The sequence below is a fragment of the Neovison vison genome, chromosome 2 (genome assembly GCF_020171115.1).
Source record: "Neovison vison isolate M4711 chromosome 2, ASM_NN_V1, whole genome shotgun sequence".
In the NCBI taxonomy this organism is placed as follows: domain Eukaryota; kingdom Metazoa; phylum Chordata; class Mammalia; order Carnivora; family Mustelidae; genus Neogale; species Neogale vison.
Genome location: NC_058092.1, coordinates 56,524,376 through 56,543,683, shown reverse-complemented (window position 1 = coordinate 56,543,683; position 19,308 = coordinate 56,524,376). Strand labels below are relative to the sequence as shown.

Genomic DNA, 19,308 nt, shown 5'->3' with positions numbered 1-19,308 from the left:
TGTGCCGAGACAGCTGGGTGATATTGCATTACTATCCTAGGAATACTGAGGAGTGGTTATTTTTAGTTTTCACCTGAGCAAACATGACTCAGTTTGTTGACCTGAATCCATCCAGTCCCTTCTTCAATATACAAACTTTATTAATCCCTAGAACCATGCTAGTGACCAAGTAGGGCCTTTGGCACATACACCTATTATTTAGTTGATTGTGGTGCCTTCAAAGCTTGCAGATAATTTCAATATTTTCCATTTTATTCTTCCCTCTTAGAGTAAAATCCTTCACCCTTCTTATTTTTTTTAAGATAGAAATCAAACTTTTTTAAAAAAAAAATTTTAGACTGTTTTGTGATCCATGTACTTAAAATTTTGGGTATAGCTAGTGAAAACACTTTCTAGTAGCTATAAGCTTTGTTTTTAGTTTACTTTGATAGGCTTTCTTCTTAACAAAACATCTGGAAATTCACTTTTAGCTGGTGTCAGAAGTTGTCTTTAGTTGTAAATATATTATTTGGAGAACATTAACTGTCCGTGTTTGAGTATCAGAATGTTGATTTACTTTCTCAAAAAATACAAGTGTTTTGCCTTTTGAGTACTACTGGAAAAATTGGAAATGTTGAATTGTCTTCAGGTTTTTAAGTTATGCAAAAGGTTTTTGAGACTAGAGACTAGAGGACTAATTTATTCAAGTGAAGAAAAATATTTGTGATTCCCATAATACAGTTTGAGATGCACTTGAGGCTTCTCATAGTTCAGTGCCATGAGATTTATGAAAATATTAGTATTCCTGGGATTTTTTTTTCTTTATGCAAGATACACTAAGCTAATGAAAGAATGAAAATAATTCAGGCTGCTACAAAGGCAGGCGTTCACTGTGTCCATTAAAAATGCAGCCTTTGTGCCCGTAAAGTGTTCAGCTTCTCTGTTATTAAGTTTGGAATGTGGTTTTGGAGCTTAGCTGAGGAACTCAGCTAGTTATTTTTCATTTTGGTCTAAGGAGGGAGAGACTTGTTTTTCAAAAGTGGGGAGGGGAAGAAAAGACATGAAAAAAGGTTAGGTTCATTTTAGAAGAATTGAAGTTTTAAAATGTAACTATTTTCTGCAGCAAATAGTCAGTTTGAGTATGTTAGCCAAAAATAGAATTCATGAGTTTTGTCTGTTTATTTCTTCAGCCACATTAAAAAGGGTTCAGTTAAATGGACCATTTGGTTTTTCTAATGTTGGGAGGGCATTATTTGGCCGAGTTAGGATAACCAAAGTTTAATTGATTCATATTTCTAATAAGCCAGATACTTGATTTTAGGTGGATTAGGTGTAAAATGTCTTTGTGATACAGTTTTGAGTTTTAAAGAAAAACTTCCCTTGCATGGATTAGTGGTGATTCTGTGGTGCACTGAAGGGCTTCCTGCTAGAGTTTAGTTGTGCTGTGTTTTCTGGAACATTTGTGTCAACACTGCAACAACTTACTGCAAACGTAACATTTTACTAAAAATTTACCATTAGGACAGATATTAAGGGATAGAAAAAACATGTATTTGAGCATTAGAAGCAGGGCAAAAAACTTTTGCCTTCCTTTTTTTTTTAAAGATTTTATTTTATTTTTTTCCCCAATTTATTTATTTTCAGAAAAACGGTATTCATTATTTTTTCACCACACCCAGTGCTCCATGCAAGCTGTGCCCTCTATAATACCCACCACCTGGTACCCCAACCTCCCACCCCCCCCACTTCAAACCCCTCAGACTGTTTTTCAGAGTCCATACTCTCTCTCTTCGCAGATGACATGATTCTTTATATGGAAAACCCAAAAGACTCCACCCCCAAACTACTAGAACTCATACAGCAATTCAGCAGCGTGGCAGGATACAAAGTCAATGTGCAGAAATCAGTGGCTTTCTTATACACTAACAATGAAAATACAGAAAGGGAAATTAGAGAATCGATTCCATTTACTATAGCACCAAGAACCATAAGATACCTGGGAATAAACCTAACTAAAGAGGTAAAGGATCTATACTTGAGGAACTATAGAACACTCATGAAAGAAATTGAAGAAGACACAAAAAGATGGAAGACCATTCCATGCTCTTGGATCGGAAGAATAAACATTGTTAAAATGTCTATACTGCCTAGAGCAATCTGTACTTTTAATGCCATTCCGATCAAAATTCCACCGGCATTCTTCAAAGAGCTGGAGCAAATAATCCTAAAATTTGTATGGAATCAGAAGATTTTATTTTTTTAAGAAAACGCTCCACCTGCCACGGGGCTTGAACTCACAACCTTGAGATCAAGAGTTGCACCCTCGCTCTACTGACTGAGCCACCCTGGCACCCCACACTCTTGCCTCCTAAGTGATTTTTCTCTTGCTTTGTGTATTTTTCTAGTTGTTACCTGAGCTCTATTATGTAAGAAATGATTTCTGCTCTTAAAAGGTGGGAAAACACAGTATGCCAGTTAACATATGCACAAAATTAAACAAATTTAAACCACCATAATGTGGTTTAAATGTTTAAATGTTTTCCTTTCTCTGATTATTTTCAGAGATACATCTTATAAATATGAACATATAAATAAAAAATAGTTTTAAAAGCATATTGTAGTAGCAGGACCCAGATGAAGAAAGCTGCAGAAATTTTCAAAGAGATATAAAAGTGGGCTCCAGTTAATGGAGAAGCAGTCACTGTTCTTGGATAGGAAAACTAACTTATTGGAAAAGGATGCCAATTCTGTCTACATTTGTTTGTAGATTTAATGTAATTTCAATCAAATCCCAGCAAAAGGATAAAAAGGATAAATTTGAAATGGATTGGGGGAGGGGATTTACTGTCAGATATTGATACAAACCATCACCTTATAGGATTCAAAACCATGTTGTATCGAGCCATGAAAAGACAGTCCAATACACAAAATAGAGCAGATTGACCAAAGCCATCTGTAGGTATACATATGATAAAGGTGATGTCATAAGTCAACAAGAAAGGAGAGTCTGTTCACTAAATAATAATTTAAATAGTTAGAAAAAATAAAACTTGGGACCTCAGTTCATCTTTTACCGCATAACAAATTTCAGATGTATCAAATATTTAAATATTTTAAAACATGTAATTGTACAGAAATTATTTGAAATTAATAAAGTGGCTGTTTATTGAATTTGGAGATAAAGAAGGTCTAAGCACAGAAGCATGGGGAAAATATAAAGCTAAAGAGATATTCTTTTTTTAAAAGATGTTCATTTTTTAAATTTAATTATTTTTTAAAGGTTTTAGTTATTCATTTGAGACAGAGCAATAGAAATGAGCAGGGGGAGAAGGAGAAGCAGACTTCCTGCTGAGCCAGGAGGCTGACATGGGGCTCAATTCCAGGACCCTGGGATCATGACTGAGCTAAAGGCAGAGGCTTAACCATCTAAGCCACCCACCCCTGTATTTATTTTTTTAAAAGATTTTATTTTTATTTATTTGAGAGAAAGAGTGCATGCACACGAATTGGGGATGTGTGCAAAACGAGAAGCAGACTCCCCCTCAGCAGAGAGCCTGATGCAGGGTTCCATCCCAGGACCCTGAAATCATGATCTGAGCTGAAGGCAGCTGCTTAACCATCTGAGCCACCTAGGCACCCCGGAGATTTTATTTATTTATTTGAGAGAGAGACCGAGAGTACACACACAGGTTGGCGTGAGTCAGGAGGAGTAAAGGGAGAAACAGACTCCCTGCTAAACATGGAGCCAGATCCAGGGCTGATCCCAGGACCCTGAGATCATGACCTGAACCAAAGTCAGACACTTAACTGACTGAGCCACCCAGGCACCCCAGGAAAAGAGATATTCTATGAAATCTGGAACTTCTCTACACTTACATATGCTGTAAATAAATTTAGACAACAGATGGAAAAGTTAAGGTAAATTACTAGCAAAAAATATTGAGGAAAGAATTATTCTTATTTATAGACAAACTTTACAAGCTAAGGGGGAGATTAGATTAGGTAGATTAAATTTGATACATTATGTTGACTGGTTATTTTGCAAACATTAGTTAAATTTTTAATTATACAAAAAATATAATAGCTAATATTTTGCACTTTTTCTAGAGAGAGCACGGGATGTGGTGGGGTGCAGGGGAGGAGGGAGAGAGAATTTTAAGCAGGCTCCACGCCTAATGCAGAACCCCACACTGAGCTCAATTTCATGACCCTGAAGTCATAACCTGAGCTGAAATCAAGGGTCAGGTGCTTAACCTACAGAGCCACCCAGGTGCCCCTGTTTTGTGTTTTCTGTGTTCACTTGTTAAATGTATACAGTGACTCACAAGGGTACATAATGTTATTATTGCCATTTAAGAAATGATAAAATTAATATACAGATAGGTTTAATAATTCACGCAAAACCTTCTTAGTGTGGGTTAGTGGTGACAGAAGTAGGAATGAGGGAGCCAGGATGTGATACCAGGCAGGTGGGCTCCAGAGCTGGGGGGCTCACCACTGTGCTACTCTGCTTCTTTACGTGAATAAAAAGAAAAAGCTCTGAAACTCCGTATGGTGTGATCCTATCTTACAGAAATATATATTAATATTAGTATGTATTTTAAAATTCTATAATGTAATTCATTTGTAAATTTTTATCTAATTACATGCTCCTAGAAAAGATAATATTTTGATATTTTTCCAACAGTGGTTACTTCCCTCTAGTGGGATTTTGGGTAAATGTTGTTTTGAACTTGAAAATTTCTGTATTTTGCAGATTTTCTTTTATAGTTCTATAACCGTTTTATAATCACAAAAGTGTGTGTGTGTGTGTTTTTAATGTTGTATAGTTCAAATGTGATGATCGCTTTTGAAATGCACAGATCAAATGCATGGATTGGCTTCCTCTGCAGTGTAGCAGCTTCTGTTCCCACCTCTGACAGAGACCACACTAAGTGAGGGCCCGAGGTCAACGTAGTTCTTTCTCTCCATTAAATGCTGTGTTAGATCTAAGAAGAATCTTAGAAACCAACTGTCTTGGCCAGTCTTAGAGACTAACCATCTTGTTTCTCAGATGAGGGTCCTGAGACGATGAGATCTCACCAGTTTACCCAAGGTGAACTGACAGTCTGTTGTTCGACCAGGCTTCAGTCGCAGGTCTTCTGACTTCAGACACTGTGCTCTGTGAAGTCCCAGCGTCCTCAGGCAGGTGGGAACGGAAGCACAGTTGATTTTTGTGACATTTGTTTGGAGTAAGGAAGTAACTGAAGCAAAGTGGTTACAAAGGTATTCTTTCAATGAAAATGACAGTGATTGAAAACCTAATGGGGAAACTCTTGGAGATACTTTATGATGCCTGTGGAGGTCACTGAAGGGTCCGCACCTGGATTTGGGGGATCCCCAGCTATTACTGATCCCGATTAGAGAAGGCAGTGTGAACATTGGAGGCAAATGTTAGCCCCAAAATGAGCACTTCGGTGGATGATTTTTGTAAAACAGAAAATCCTTTTCTTTTCAGCCCCCGGCCCCACGACAGCAGTGTCCTACATGTCGGTGAAGTGTGTGGATGTCCGTAAAAACCATCACAAGACAAAATGGCTAATGCCCTGGGGACCCAACCAATGTGACAAGATCCGAGACATTGAGGAAGCAATCCCGAGAGAAATTGAAGCCAATGACATTGTGTTTTCCGTCCACATCCCCCTTCCCTCCATGGAGATGAGTCCTTGGTTCCAATTCATGCTGTTTATCCTGCAGCTGGACATCGCTTTCAAGCTGAACAATCAAATCAGTAAGTGTTCTCTCTTCTCATTCCTTTCCTTCCTTGGATACTTTCTCTCTTCTGGTTCTTTGAGAGCCAGTTCCAGTAACAGTACAGAAAATTACTGACTACTTACTACTCGCTAGGCCCTTTTCTGAATATCCTACTTATACTAACCCATTTCCTATTCCTAGCAATTTAGTGAGGTGAGTCTTTTTTTTTTTTTCCAATTTATTTATTTTCAGAAAAACAGTATTCATTATTTTTCTAGTGAGGTGAGTCTTACTATCTCATCCTAGGGATAGAAGCCCTGGGCCTCTGAAAGGTTGTTCAAGGTCAGAGGTGGGAGAGCGGAAGGGCTGGGATTCAAACACAGCAGTCTGGCTTGAGAGCCTTGCCCTAACCACCAAGCTTCATCACCTTTGTAGTGTTAGGATGGAGCTCACCCCAGTGGAGTGATTTGAGGATTTCTGAAAGGTCCCATGTTTCAAAATGTCTCTTCCCTCTAGGCTTTAAGAATAGCCATCGTCTTAGTAAAGATCTCTGTCAAAATGGGAATGCCAGCCCACGAGCACTCATTTTTGCATAAAACCAGGGTTGTTTTTTTTTTTTGTTTTTGTTTTTTGCGGTTCAAGATTCTGAGGGTATGGGACACAGAAACATTTCACGAGGTGGTGATTATATATGGCATCTGAGAACTGTATAGAGAACCTTAGGTTGAGAAGAAAAACATTTTTTAGTGACACAGGATCAGGGGTGAGATGGAAAGAGAAAAAAGTATGTTGGAGACCTCTCTGCCTGGGGCCTGTCCTTGGATTAAAGCACTTTTCCTAATTCTAATTTTCCTGTATCAGCAATAATCTCCATATATAATCGTTAAAATTATTTTGTGTAGGAGTTGCCAGTATACGTGCTTAATAGACATCTTACCGGGAACCAACAGATAATCTGAGATAATTTCCAGAATGGAGAACTCCCTCCATTCATTCAGTCTCTTACCCATTATTTTAAACTGTTTTGTCATGTCTACTACTGCCTGGCACTGTGCTCTTGGCTAGACATGTGGATACAGGTGAAGACAGTATCCTTTAAGGGGCTTATCGTCAAGTGCAATGATGGGCATATAAATGATATGCCAGTATGATGGGCTAGAGGTTGCAATCAAAGTTTGTGCAGAGGTCTGTGGAAATACAAAGAAAAAGCTTTAAACTTTAGAACTTTAGAACACACCAAGGGAAGACCGCCTTGGTGCGTGTGTGAATTTATGAGTGTGTGTATGTGTGTGTGTGAGCATGCATGCGTGTGTATAGAGCTGAGCAAGTAGATATTTAAAGTGAATGTTAAAGAGTGAAAACCTGACGAGAAGTTGGGGGTGAGGGCGGGGATAAATAGAAGAGCATTCTAGACAGAAGAAATGACTGAGAGGAAGGTCCAGATTTGCCCAACAACCCGAAGCATTCAGTGGTATTTCACATGTCCACATTCTCTTGCCCATTGTCGTCTTTGTTGGTTGTGTAACACATTTATTCATTCACTAATTCAAACTTGATTATGTCCCAACCCTACTTGAAATGCTAAATACTGGGGATACAAGACTGAACAAAACATCAAAACATGTCCTTTTAAGGAGTTGGGTAAGACAGTGGTTGGGACACAGAAAAGAAAGAAAGGTATGTGCTCTGATGGGGGGAATAGGCAATGTTTTGAAAATGTTATTTATAAGAAATATATATTTGGTCCCGGCTCTTGGTTCCCAAAACCCTTGGAATTTCCTGAGTGATAAGAACAATGGGAGCATGTTTTGGTATAATATTTGGTCTCGTCCTCAGTTCCTGAAAAAGCATCGGAAACCATAAAGGTGAAAAATGGGTGCCTTGTTCATAAGCCCCTTTCCACCACCACTGGGCTTATGTTAATGAGGTAACTTTTGGGAAGCACCTAAGGGTGTGGGAGCTGGTCGCCAGGGGAGCCAACCACAAATAAGGGGTGGCACTTTCAGTTCCACTCCCTGATTGTCAGGGAGGGGAGAGGGGCTGGAGGTCAATTCAGTCACCAGGAGCCAGTGACTTAATCATTTGTGTGTATGTAATGAAACCTCCATAAAAAGCCCAAAGGAATGGAGTTCAGGGAGCTACCAGGCTGGCAAACCAGAATGTTTCTTCGTGCCGCCCTGCCGGGCCCCAAACTCTGAGGAAAGAAAATTTCATTACGGACCTGGTCCCATGTATCTCTTACCTGGCTGTTGGTTCATATCCTTTGTCATCAACTGGTAATTCTTTGAACTACTCTAGCAGTTTAAACCCGAATGGGGGCTTGTAGAAACCTCTCGGTTTATAGCCAGTTGGTCAGAAATACAGGTAACACCCCGGGCTTGAGATTGGCGTCTGATGTGGAGGGTGCTCTGTGGGACGGCCCTTAACCTGGGGGATCAGATCCATCTCCAGGTAGATAGTGTCAGAATGGAGTTGTGTTGTAGGACACTGTGCTGGTGTCTGAGAATTACTGGATATGGGGGGACTCCCACCTCCAGCACACACACAACACATCTTATTTGGTGGTCAGAACCTATTACATATTTTAACAAATAAATTACTTCACAGCAAATATATTTCTTAAAGATTTTATTTATTTATTTGAGAGAGAGCACACCCGTGTATACATGAGGGCAGAGAGGGGCAGAGGGAGAAGTAGAAGCTGGCTCCCCACTAAGCAGGGAGCCCAACATGGAGCTCAATCCCAGGACCCCAGGATCATGACCTGAGCCGAAGGCAGATGCCCAGCTGACTGAGCCACTCAGATGCCTCTACCTCCCAGCAAATATATTTTTTTAAGATTTTATTTATTTATTTGACACAGAGAGAGAGAGAAAACACAAGTAGGCAGAGAGGCAGGCAGAGAGAGAGGGGGAAGCAGGCTCTCCGCTGAGCAGAGAACCCGATGTGAGACTCGATCCCAGGACCCTGAGATCATGACCTGAGCTGAAGGCAGAGGCTTAACCCACTGAGCCACCCAGGCGCCCAAACTGTTAAATTTCTTACCATGTGAAAGCCCATACCTACTAGGGGCACACTGAAAAATTAAGATAGACAACTAACAGTTTCTTCAATGAATGTGTAAAGTAAATGATATCATAGAACCATCAAGAAAACCAAGTCATAAAATACTGTTTAGGGGCAGTAGCCATGGGTGGGAGCTGTCAACTTTAATACGAGAAGGTTATGTGTTAGGTTTGTGGGAATATTTTTTTTTCTTAAATTTGTTCTTTATACCTTTGCTAAAGGACACGGAGGAAGGCCTCCATTAAACTAGTGATGGTATGTCTTTGCTCAAAGAGAGAGAGATTTTTAATTTTATAATATTTATAAGACACTATAGATCTGTTTTCCTCTGATCCTTATGTTAAGAACGTGTGAGACTTTTGTCCACTTCTTATATTTTACAGTTCGTTTGGATGCTTTTCTGGCAGCAATAAGTAGGACAAGAGAAAAGGGATCAGGGATGTAGTGAACAGAATACTATGATATGTGGATGACTTCCTGTTTATCAAAGATTCGGATGTAATAGTGTTACCTTAATTGTAAGGAAAAGTCAGGACCAATTCTGTTTTTTCTTTAAACTTTCTCAGGCAGTCTATGAAATGAGTTCCAGTTTTCAAATAATGAGAAGGGATTTTACAATTTGGATTATGAAATTAATATTAGATTTCCAAGACAAATATAAATATAAATATGGCCAGAGTGTTCACCTACTTTTCAAGGATCTTTGAGCAGATAAGGTAACCTAAGAACTATATATTTTAAGTGACTTTTAGTCATTTGGTGTTAAATGTATATATTCTTTTTAAACTTTTCCATGTAAGGTGATACAGGTTTTAGCTAGAATTTTAGATCTTGACAAACCCTCAGAAAGTAGAAATCATTGACTCTTTAAAAGCTTATCATTATTTAATCGGTTCGAAGATTTCATCAGATTGATAGTTTTAGGGGGGGAAATGGTGACATTAGAGGGAACTTTATAAATTAGAGGGAAATTTATAAAACTGGTTAGAGAGTGTATATATTGTATTTAATTATTGACAAGATATTCCATGTGAGTTATGTAAAAAAACCCCAAAACAACAAAAAACCATAGTCCTCATTTGAAAAAGCAATTTTAAATAGAACCTCTACTTTTCACCTTCTAAACTTAAACATTTAAAAACCTGCAATTGTCTTTCACTGATAAGTAAAGTAGCCTGTTGAACTTTGAAGTGGTTACAGTTTTAAAACGATAGCCTGCAGGAGCTGGGGAGGGAAGCCCACTGAAGGGGATCTAGACTTCGAGATGCTTGGAAGTAATTGACCTTTTGGTGAATAGCAATGACAAATTCCTCGCAGACCAGCCTGTCAAAAATCTGTGATGGGGTCAACACTAACTTTTCCTGAATATTTCAGAGGCTGGGAATTAAACTGTTTGTCAGGGCACAAACACGGTGCTTCTGTAGAGTTGTAAGGGACATGGGACTTCAGTATTTACTACAAAAAGGAAATGGAGGGGAGCATGAGTACCCTGACAAGGGGTGTCAGAGAAAAACTCAACCAAAACATCTGGCATCCGGATATAGGGTTAATCACTGGGAAAAATGAATGCTTATCTATGTGATGGACTTCGATTTTTCTGTGACACCAAATTCTGTTATTTGAAAATACCCTGTAAAGTGGGTGTACCTCATTCTTTTTAAAGTGCATTATCGGTCACTCAATTTATGTATGTATCTGTGAAAGACAGGCCTGGATTGGCTAAGACGGTGCCTTCTTATGAAAAGGAATGTCAATCTACTGATTACAACTGCAAGTCACATACTTAGCATACCCTCAGACTCTCCATGGGGCTTCTTTTGAGGAACCTGGGTGCAGAGATCAAAGAAAGTTGGTTGTTTTTTTTTTTTTTTTTTTGACATGTCTCTACCCAGCTTTCAAATCTATAGGCTGTTGAAACAGAAGCACTGCAATTCGTTGGCAGAAAGCCTCAAGATGGATTGATCTGTGTTGAGTAGTAAATCTAGAATTTTAAGGAGCTTAAAAATTCCTTAGGCTGAAAAAATACTGGAAAATGCTGTGGGGTAGGAAAAGCTGGCCCATCTATTCTGTTCTTAGGTAATAAAGTCATTATGTTTTGCCTTGAGCCCTGTGCTGTATGCTAGGATCGAGTGTTACGTCATACTTGCTTGTTTCATTACTACAAATGACTACATGAAATGATGGAATTATTTCTGAAACTGACAACTGATTTTTCTTATCTCAAACTGAAAACATTTCTGTAAAATGTATTTCTAGTAAAAAAAAAAAATTAGAATGATATTACCCTGTTCTCAAGTTCCATAGCTGAGCGTCCTGCCTAACTTTTTACCAAGTGATTGTGCTCTTCCATTTTTATATCACATGAAGACAATTAGAATAAAAGAATAGTCTGTTAACTGTAAAAACAAAAACAAAAACAGTCATGTTATCTAAAATGATTAAGGGTGAATTTACCAAAGGAAGAAAGTCTGTGAACGTATTCGTGGCCATTAGCAGGAGTCTTGGTTCTTAATTCTATGTTTTCAGATGCCTCTTGGGTCAAGTCCACAAAGAGAGCTTAATCCACAAAGAGAGGATTCCATATGCCGTGAAAACTACCGATGGCTAATGATGGAGCTAGGCCGTTGGTAAAATGGTACTCATGTGGCTGGATTTCCATGCCTTAGCAGATAGTCCTTTTTAACAAAATACGTTGTAGCAACTACTAAGAAGAAATCTAATTCTTCTCTCCTTTTCCTTTCAAAAAAGAGACCTACTCTGAATCATGACCATGTTACAGTTCCTGTTTGTAGAAAACATTTCTGATCGGATAGTTTTTTTTTTTTTTTTCTTTAAGATTCACCTATTTATTTGAGAGAGAGAGAACGTGAGCGCCAGGGGTGGGGCTGGGGGAGAGGCAGAGGGAGGAGGAGACAGAGTCCTAAGTAGACTCCATGCCCAGTGTGGAGCCCCAAATGGGGCTCGTTGCTGGTCTTGATCTCAAGACGCTGAGATCGCCACCCAAGCCTCCGTCAGAGGCTTAACCGACTGTACTATCTGCCCCTGATGGGACAGGGGTTTTGTTTTGTTTTAAAGATTTTATTTATTTGACAGAGAGAGACACAGAGAAAACAGGAACACAAGGAGGGTGAGTGGGAGAGGGAGAAGCAGGCTCCCTGCTCGGCAGGGAGCTTAATGACTGAGCTACCCAGGCACCCTGGACAGTTTAAATTACAAGCTGGTGTCACCAGTATTTTTGAAATTATCTTTTAAATTTCTTTATCTACCTTAGTCGGAGTCAATATGAGCAGAAATGACCTCTCATTTTCTCTCTGCCCTCTCCACTCACCTCCCCCAAAATGATAAACTGAAAAAGCTCAAAATACAACAAAAAGATCCAGGAAATTTAAATGTGGTGGGGTTTGCAGAGGTAGGTAAAAGATAGGGAGGTTGTTAATATTTGAGGTGGGCTTGTATGGCCAGTCTGCTTTCTTCTTACGGAGTCATGTGCCCCCTTCAAACCCAGTTGAGAACCTAGAATTTTCTAATATGAATCAGTCTTACCTACTGACCTGAGTTAGAAAAAAACTAAAATCACAGGAAAAGACTATATTTTGTCGATTAACCAGGATAGTGGAGATTAGGGACACCATGTATGTTTGCTTTTGTTTATGGATTACCTTTCCCTTCGAGGGGCTCTTTAGGAACAACCCTGGAATTAACCATTGAGAGCAAGCTTATACTGGCAGGAAAACGGCAACCTTTGGCTTTGTTTCATTTGGGTGTGATTATTGGTGAACTCATTACTTGGACAGCATCCCTATAAAACTCTCTGGATCTTCTTTATCTGGCTCAAAGATTTTGTCATACGTTATGTATATCCAAGTGAAGAAATACAGCCTAGGAACAGAGTTGGGCTCCTCTAAAACCTTGCCATGATTTTTCAAACAGATGTTTATCGTTTAGTATATCCTATACTTCCTCCTCCCTTCCAGTCATCCATTGGCTTTCAGGTCGGTTTAACATTGGGAAGGAGATCGTATTGGGTCAGTCTCTAGTCATAACAAACCACTCACTTATGGTTTGAATAATTTACAGTTGCTGTTATTAAATATCACCTGTGTGATTGCAGACTTTGAGCCCTGGCAGGAAGTTTGGAGTGCTGCTAGTCTAGTAATCTTCAACCAGGAAGCTTACGGGTGGATTTCAAGGGCCAGGCAATCCCCCTGGGACTCTATATAAAATTTCAGTCATATTTATTGTTTGTATTTTTAGAGTAAGAGGGTTTGTGGCTTTTGTCAGGTTTTCAAATCGGCTACTTGATCCCCAAATGTTAAAGGGGCTAATCCTTTCATTTCCTGGATGGAGAAACCTTACACCCTGAGATACTGACCCACCATAGCAGAGCTGGCCGAAGCAGGATCTCCTCGTTGTACATTAACCGTGTAGGTAGGTGGGTGGTACGTGGCAACAAGGACGCTACCTGCGTGCCGGTCAGTGAGCCTTCTCCCAACCAGCACCCAAGTCTTCTTGGACAGAAGTAGCAGTGGTCTTTCTAAAATAGTGTATTTTCTATTTTTCTCTTTTGAATCTCCCAAACTGTAGTTCAGGGAGTGTAGTGCAGTCTAGAATCTGTTTATAGTGCCACAGCTGCAGATCACCCACATGTCTGATTTCCTGCTCTGAGTTTGGAATATAAACGAGGAGATTCTCTCTGCATCCATAACAAGTATATCCTGGTTACTAAAATAGATCCTGGTGACATCAATGAGGAGTGTGAACAGTCAAGCAGCTAACAGCGGCAGGTTCCTTGATGGCACCCTCCCTATATATGAGGTGGTTTCAGGTTGGTTTTTTTTACCTCCTTCTCTTCTAACTTGGGGTATTCCTGTCAGTATTTAAATGCCATTCAGTCATCACATAGCTACAATGTGAGGTTATTTTACTGAGAATCCTATCTTTATTTTGGTTAACGTAAGAAAATATGAAGAAAAATCCGTTTTCTGGATTATGCTTTCCAAAGCAAAAATAAGTTGGATGGGTGAAGGAAAACCCTCTGTTAAAGCTGAATTCAACTAGCAAAAGTGCTAGGGACTCTACATTCGAAAAAAATTTTTCCCTAACGTCTACCTATTGTAGGCACACGGATGCTAAACATGGTTCCAGTTCTTCCTTTGCTTTGGTATATTAGTGCTAATTTGGTTGGAGAGGTAGTAGTATTAAAGCAGGAGGAGGTTCTGACTTTTAAATTTTTCTGGTCTAGGTTATTTCCTAAAATAATTGTCCAGTGAATGTTTCTTTCCTGTCTTGCCTGTTGTTCATGTTATGGCCATAAGGAAAGCCCAGGCCTAACCTAACAAGCAAGATTGTATCTTCTAAAGAAGGGGAGGTTTGGGGGAAGATTGAAAATATTTAAATTCAGCTTCTTAAAAAAAAAAAAAAGTTCCTGTCATATAGTCAGAGTTGTCTTTTTAACCATGGAGCAGCCTGTCACGGGTAGTTATCAAACAAAAGCTCGTTGGGGTGGAGAGATTCACGGTGATAATTTATGTTGGGTGACCTTTTCTTTACCAAGTACTCTTGTACCAGAGGTGCTGACGGTTGTCTTTGTTGCCAGCCATTTGCTTTGGCTCCATACCATATTCTCACAGAACCAGACTATGTGCCCTCCCTCGGACTGTGGGCTTCCACCATGCCTGCTGAGTGGGCCGCTGGTCACAAGCTCAGCACCCCAGCCACAGCTGATTGGACTAGGATGGGCCCTTCACCCAAGGAGAGCGATCAGATTCTCTTTTGTGCAAAATCGGGATTCAAATTGTCTCTGATTAAGACAACTTTACTTTTATTTCATCTGAGCATCTTACCAGGTTTTCCTAGCAGAGAGAGGAAATTGAAGACCAGAGAGGTTAAATAACTCGTCTAGAGTCTCACAGCTGAGAAATAGAGGGGTTATGAGCAAAAATGATCTCAGGAGTCCTGTACCTTGACCCTCTGCTGAGTCTATCTGTCCTGCAATGTAGCGTCTCCGTCTTGTGAGTAGGAAATTAGACCAGATGATCCCTGAGGTCTTGTCTCTCCAACTCTTTTGCTGAGAGTCCATGACTCACTTCAGATTCTTTGGCTTTATAAAAACCATTTGAGTATCCATCCCTTCAGCTTTGTAAATAGGTGGTCACAGACCCTCAAGTGGGAACCATTTTAGAAGATGCCCCGTTGTGCGTGGATGAGCTTAGTGTTGACAGGAGTGAGTTTTCTAGTAATTTTCTTTTGTTATGTGTTTACCTTGTGTTCATTTCTAGTCCTTGGGTAGGCAGACAGGGTTGGTGTACTGGAAGTGTATTTTTAGTCTGACATTAAAAAATGTATCATAGACACCAACACAGGAAGTAGTTTTTAGGTGAGTCAGTGTATAAATAACCTCAAAGAGTTTTCATAAAGGGAAGGTGGATCTTTTAATTCAACAGGCCAGCTTCTGAGGCCCTCTTCCCAACTTCCTTTATTCATTCAGTGGTCATTTATTGGGCTTCTACTATGTGCTGGCATTTTTGTACTTTAAGTCCTTATCTTTTATACTACAGTTTCAAAAAAACCTCATGGCCCTTCTTTGTTTACTTCTCTGGATCCTGCAAGACTGCATTTTGAGAGCAGGGACTGTATCTTGTTCATCTTTTTGTCTCCATACTTAACATAGCCCCAGGCTGTATAAATACTCAAGATATACTCATAATAATTAATTAGGAGCACACAGTCTAGTCCAGAGAGAAATAAACAAAAAATAACACTAATGTGTTCAGAGAGAAAGAAAAAATTACACCAATGTGTTCAGTGTTAAGTGCCCAGAGCATTCCATGAACAAAGAAGGGGAAATGATTAACTCACTGAAAGGTAATTTTTTAATTGAGTCTTGAAGGGTGGAATCTTCCAGGAGATGTTGGAATTTGTGACTTTCTAATATATGAGGGCAAAAAAATGTCTAAGAGTAGCTGTATTTTGTTCAAGGAAATGAGAGTGTTTGGGGCTAAATTCTTGATCTGACACTTAATAATTTCATGACACTTTTGGTTAAATTAATGAAATTCCTTGGACTTCATTTTCTTCATGTATAAAATAGAGGTAATTTGTAGTGCCGTCCTTATATGATTGTTTTAAGGATGAAACTAGAATAATACGTATGTGGCTTTTTCATAGTTAAGTACTTGGTATGTGGTAAATGCTCAGTAAAGGTGAGTTATTGTTATTCTTGGACTTGAGCAGAGAGGAGTGAGTTCTGGAGAGAACATAGAAGACCACCAAGAAGGACAGCAGGGCTGAGTGTGCAAAACAAGGACCTGCATGGTTGCTGGCCATAGGCCTTTGATTACTAAAGGACAGTAGTTTTTAACTTTGGATCAAGGACCTTGAGCTTGGGAGAGAAATGTGCATAGGTCCCATTCAGACATTTTTTTTTTTTAGTATTTCTTCAACTGAATCCCCGAAGGTATCTGTGGGATTCAGAGGTTTATGAGTCTCAAGGTAAGAGTTCCAACTTCATGATCTAGGGAGACCCCATGTGAGCTTCAAGTCACAAATTGATCAGCACTTAAGCAATTGGAGAACACCCTAAAATAGAAGACATGGAAAATTTTCAGCATCCTGAGGAGAATACACCCACAAGGCATGGTTTAATGACATTTGACTATAAACATGTTGACATGTAAATTAAAATGTTTTGGAATAAGGTAATAATTTAAGATGAGAATAGAAGAATCTATTGTATCTGGAACACAACCTCTGCAAACTCTTCAGACTGAAATTTACAGAAGTGAAGTGACTTCTCCAGGGTCACCTGGTTTGCCTATGAGAAAGTCAGGACTAAGATCCCTACTTTCCCACCTTGAAATGCTGTGAAAGAACGTGTGGTGTGTGAAGGATAGTGAGGCCATTTGTTACGCTGCAGAAGGATTCTGTATTGGAGAGAAAAGAGAAGCTGAAAGACGAAAGGGGCAGTTGGTGAGTTGCAGTGATGGCCAGGCAAGGGAATTTGGAGTTTGATCCTTAAGAAAAGAAATTGAAAATCACATCTCTAGTGCTGAAATAAAATGTGGAATTGAGGATTTGAGACTCATAGCTTGTTCTTTGTATTATAACAGCAGCTGGAAACTGCATTTCTTTTTTTCCCATTTGGACTTCTCGCATGGTGGTATTCCCGACGGGAGGGCATCTGTGAACTTTTTAATGGGAGAAGTCGTAAAGCTGGGTTAGGGCTGTTCGCGCAAGGCTGCCTTCGGAGGCAGGTAAAAATCTGACTCCCCTTTTGCTTTTCAGCTACAGACACAGCCATCGCTGCCACCACCAGCTGAGTGACTCGGAATCTAGGGGTTGCCAGTAATTGTGGGTTTAAGTCACAGAGGAAAAAGATAAGAGAAGAGCAAGGCTGGTTTTTCCACAATTAAATGTTGCCTCTCGGGCTTCTCTGACGGCAGGAATCCAAGAGGTCAGGAACCACCAGCCATATTATTTTTCTCCCTGGCTGCCTGCCTTCATTTGTATCCCCTCCTCATTCATGGGAATGAAGAAAAGGTGGGTTGAAAATAAAAAGCTTGTTCTAGCCTACTTTTTCCTTTACGAAACTTGTCAGAAACAAAGCTTTCCCGTGAAAGAGATGGAATCCCTTCTGGTAGCTGGCTTTTCCTGCTGGCAGCACAAAGATATTTTGGGGGGTGAAGGGGGGTAGGAGAGAAACACCATTGTTGAAATGTACTATTGTCTTTTTCCAGTTAGGACAGGGTTTTTCTCAAGTACTGCCCAGTACTCTGGTATTTTTGAATTTGGTGTGGTTTAACTTGTGTATTAGTCAGATTCAAGTTTTTATCCCTTGTCATTTAAGGCCATTACAAGTGCCCTGAGGGCATGGATTGTTTTATTGTTCTTTGTTTTTGCCATGATGCCTCAAGTGCAGAAGCCAGTTCAGCAGCTGGTCCTTTGTTAAGATTTCTGCATTTGTGGAATGTTAGAACTCGAAAGACTTTAGTGGATCCAACTTCAGTAATTAATGAAAGGATACATAAAATGACTTACTCAAATTGTACAGCTAATAAGTGGCTTTACCTAGAACAAGAAACTGGTCTCCTAACTCCACCTAACGTGTGACATAATGGCAAACAGCTTGAGCTGTGGAGTCAGGCACCCCTGGGTTCCCGTTTTGCCTCTTCCCTGCACTAGCAGTGTGGGCGAGCGTGGGCCTTAGTTTCCTCATGTTGAGACTGAGGCCGATCATCCATGTCAGACTGGCACAGATGTATGTGAAAGGGTAGGCACTCACAAATAGGAGCTTTTAAAGATCATTCTTTTATTTCTTTTAAAAGCACAATATCTTCTTTACAAGAAAACTCGACATTTCTAGGATCTCTTCAGAAATTTCAGAAAAGATAGCATGATCGATTTGGGTGGGGTAATCAGGCTCTTCGGTGCAGCCTAGAATGGACTAAAAATGAAAATTGGCCCCACCCACAGGAAATACGGGCCGCCCCTCAGCACAGTTAGTAAAGAAGTGCCCACTTCTTTACTTCTTCTAGCAAAGAGCCTAGAGATCGGGGTAGTGAGGGGACAAGTCAGCAGATTCCACTTACCTCCCAGGTGATGGGAACATAAGTAAGTGTATGCGATGTGATGAGAGATGGGGAAGCCAGGGTCTGAGGGCCCAGCTGCCGGGACTTCCTGCTCAGGGGCAAGCTTGTGGAGGCAGAGGGGCTGCGAACAACACCTGAAAGGAAAGAGAAGTTTTTTCAAAGGAGAGACTGAGGGAGATGGCAGGAGAACAGCAGGAAAAGCAGCCTGTTAGTGCAGGTGCCTTTTATTGAGGGAGGAGCAGTGGGGGGTCTTCTGGGGTTCAGCCAAGGGTGGTTTTTGATTTTCTCTCTCTCTCTCTCTCTCTGACACATTGCCTTCTCACTGCTCTTTCTGTTGCTACAAGGCTGTCCATCACTTGGATAGCTGGGTGGCAGCCCAATGTGGTCCCATGGCTGTCTGGAGCTGGAGTCTGGGGAAGGCCCTTGCCAGTTGATCAAGGGTAGGACCTGAGCAGCAAAGAATGCCCCAGATCCTGAATTCCCCACAGAAGCCTCGAGAAACAAATCCTCTGTGTGAGGAACACTGGCCTGACTCCAGCAATAACACAGCTGTTGAAACAGCTTAGTCACCAGGGCGATGGAGGCAGTAGGGCCCGGGAATGCTGGGGCTCCGATGTTTAGCCCTGAGAGCCAGGGCTCCCCGCCCACAAGCATTCCCTTGTTTCTTTGAAGCCCAACCATAACCCCCTCCCTGGGTAGGACAGCATGAGGAGAGAAGCTAAAACACTTGAGGACTTGGGAGAGGAAAGGAAATGGTCACTCCTTTTAGACACCTGATTTCTCTCTCTTAAGGATCCTGGTTTATTTCCTGGGTTACTTTTTTTTTGTTCCCTCCCCGGGGCTAGACAGTGTGATTTCGATATGTTGGTGGGGGCCGAGAAGATGCGCTCATTTATCTTATCTAGAAAATAAGGTGATTTTTTTAGCTTGTGGGTGTCCACGT

General features: G+C 40.4%; 1 protein-coding gene across 2 annotated transcripts in view; it reads left to right on the top strand.

Annotated features, from left to right (window-relative positions):
* WLS (Wnt ligand secretion mediator) overlaps window positions 1-19,308 on the top strand; it is a 101,885-nt gene that overhangs the window by 38,691 nt on the left and 43,886 nt on the right. For both annotated transcript variants that reach the window (XM_044238443.1, XM_044238442.1), the window contains exon 2: window positions 5,477-5,749. In XM_044238443.1, the coding sequence (XP_044094378.1) occupies window positions 5,506-5,749 (244 nt within the window). In that variant the 5' untranslated portion in view covers window positions 5,477-5,505. The remainder of the gene's footprint in view (window positions 1-5,476; window positions 5,750-19,308) is intronic.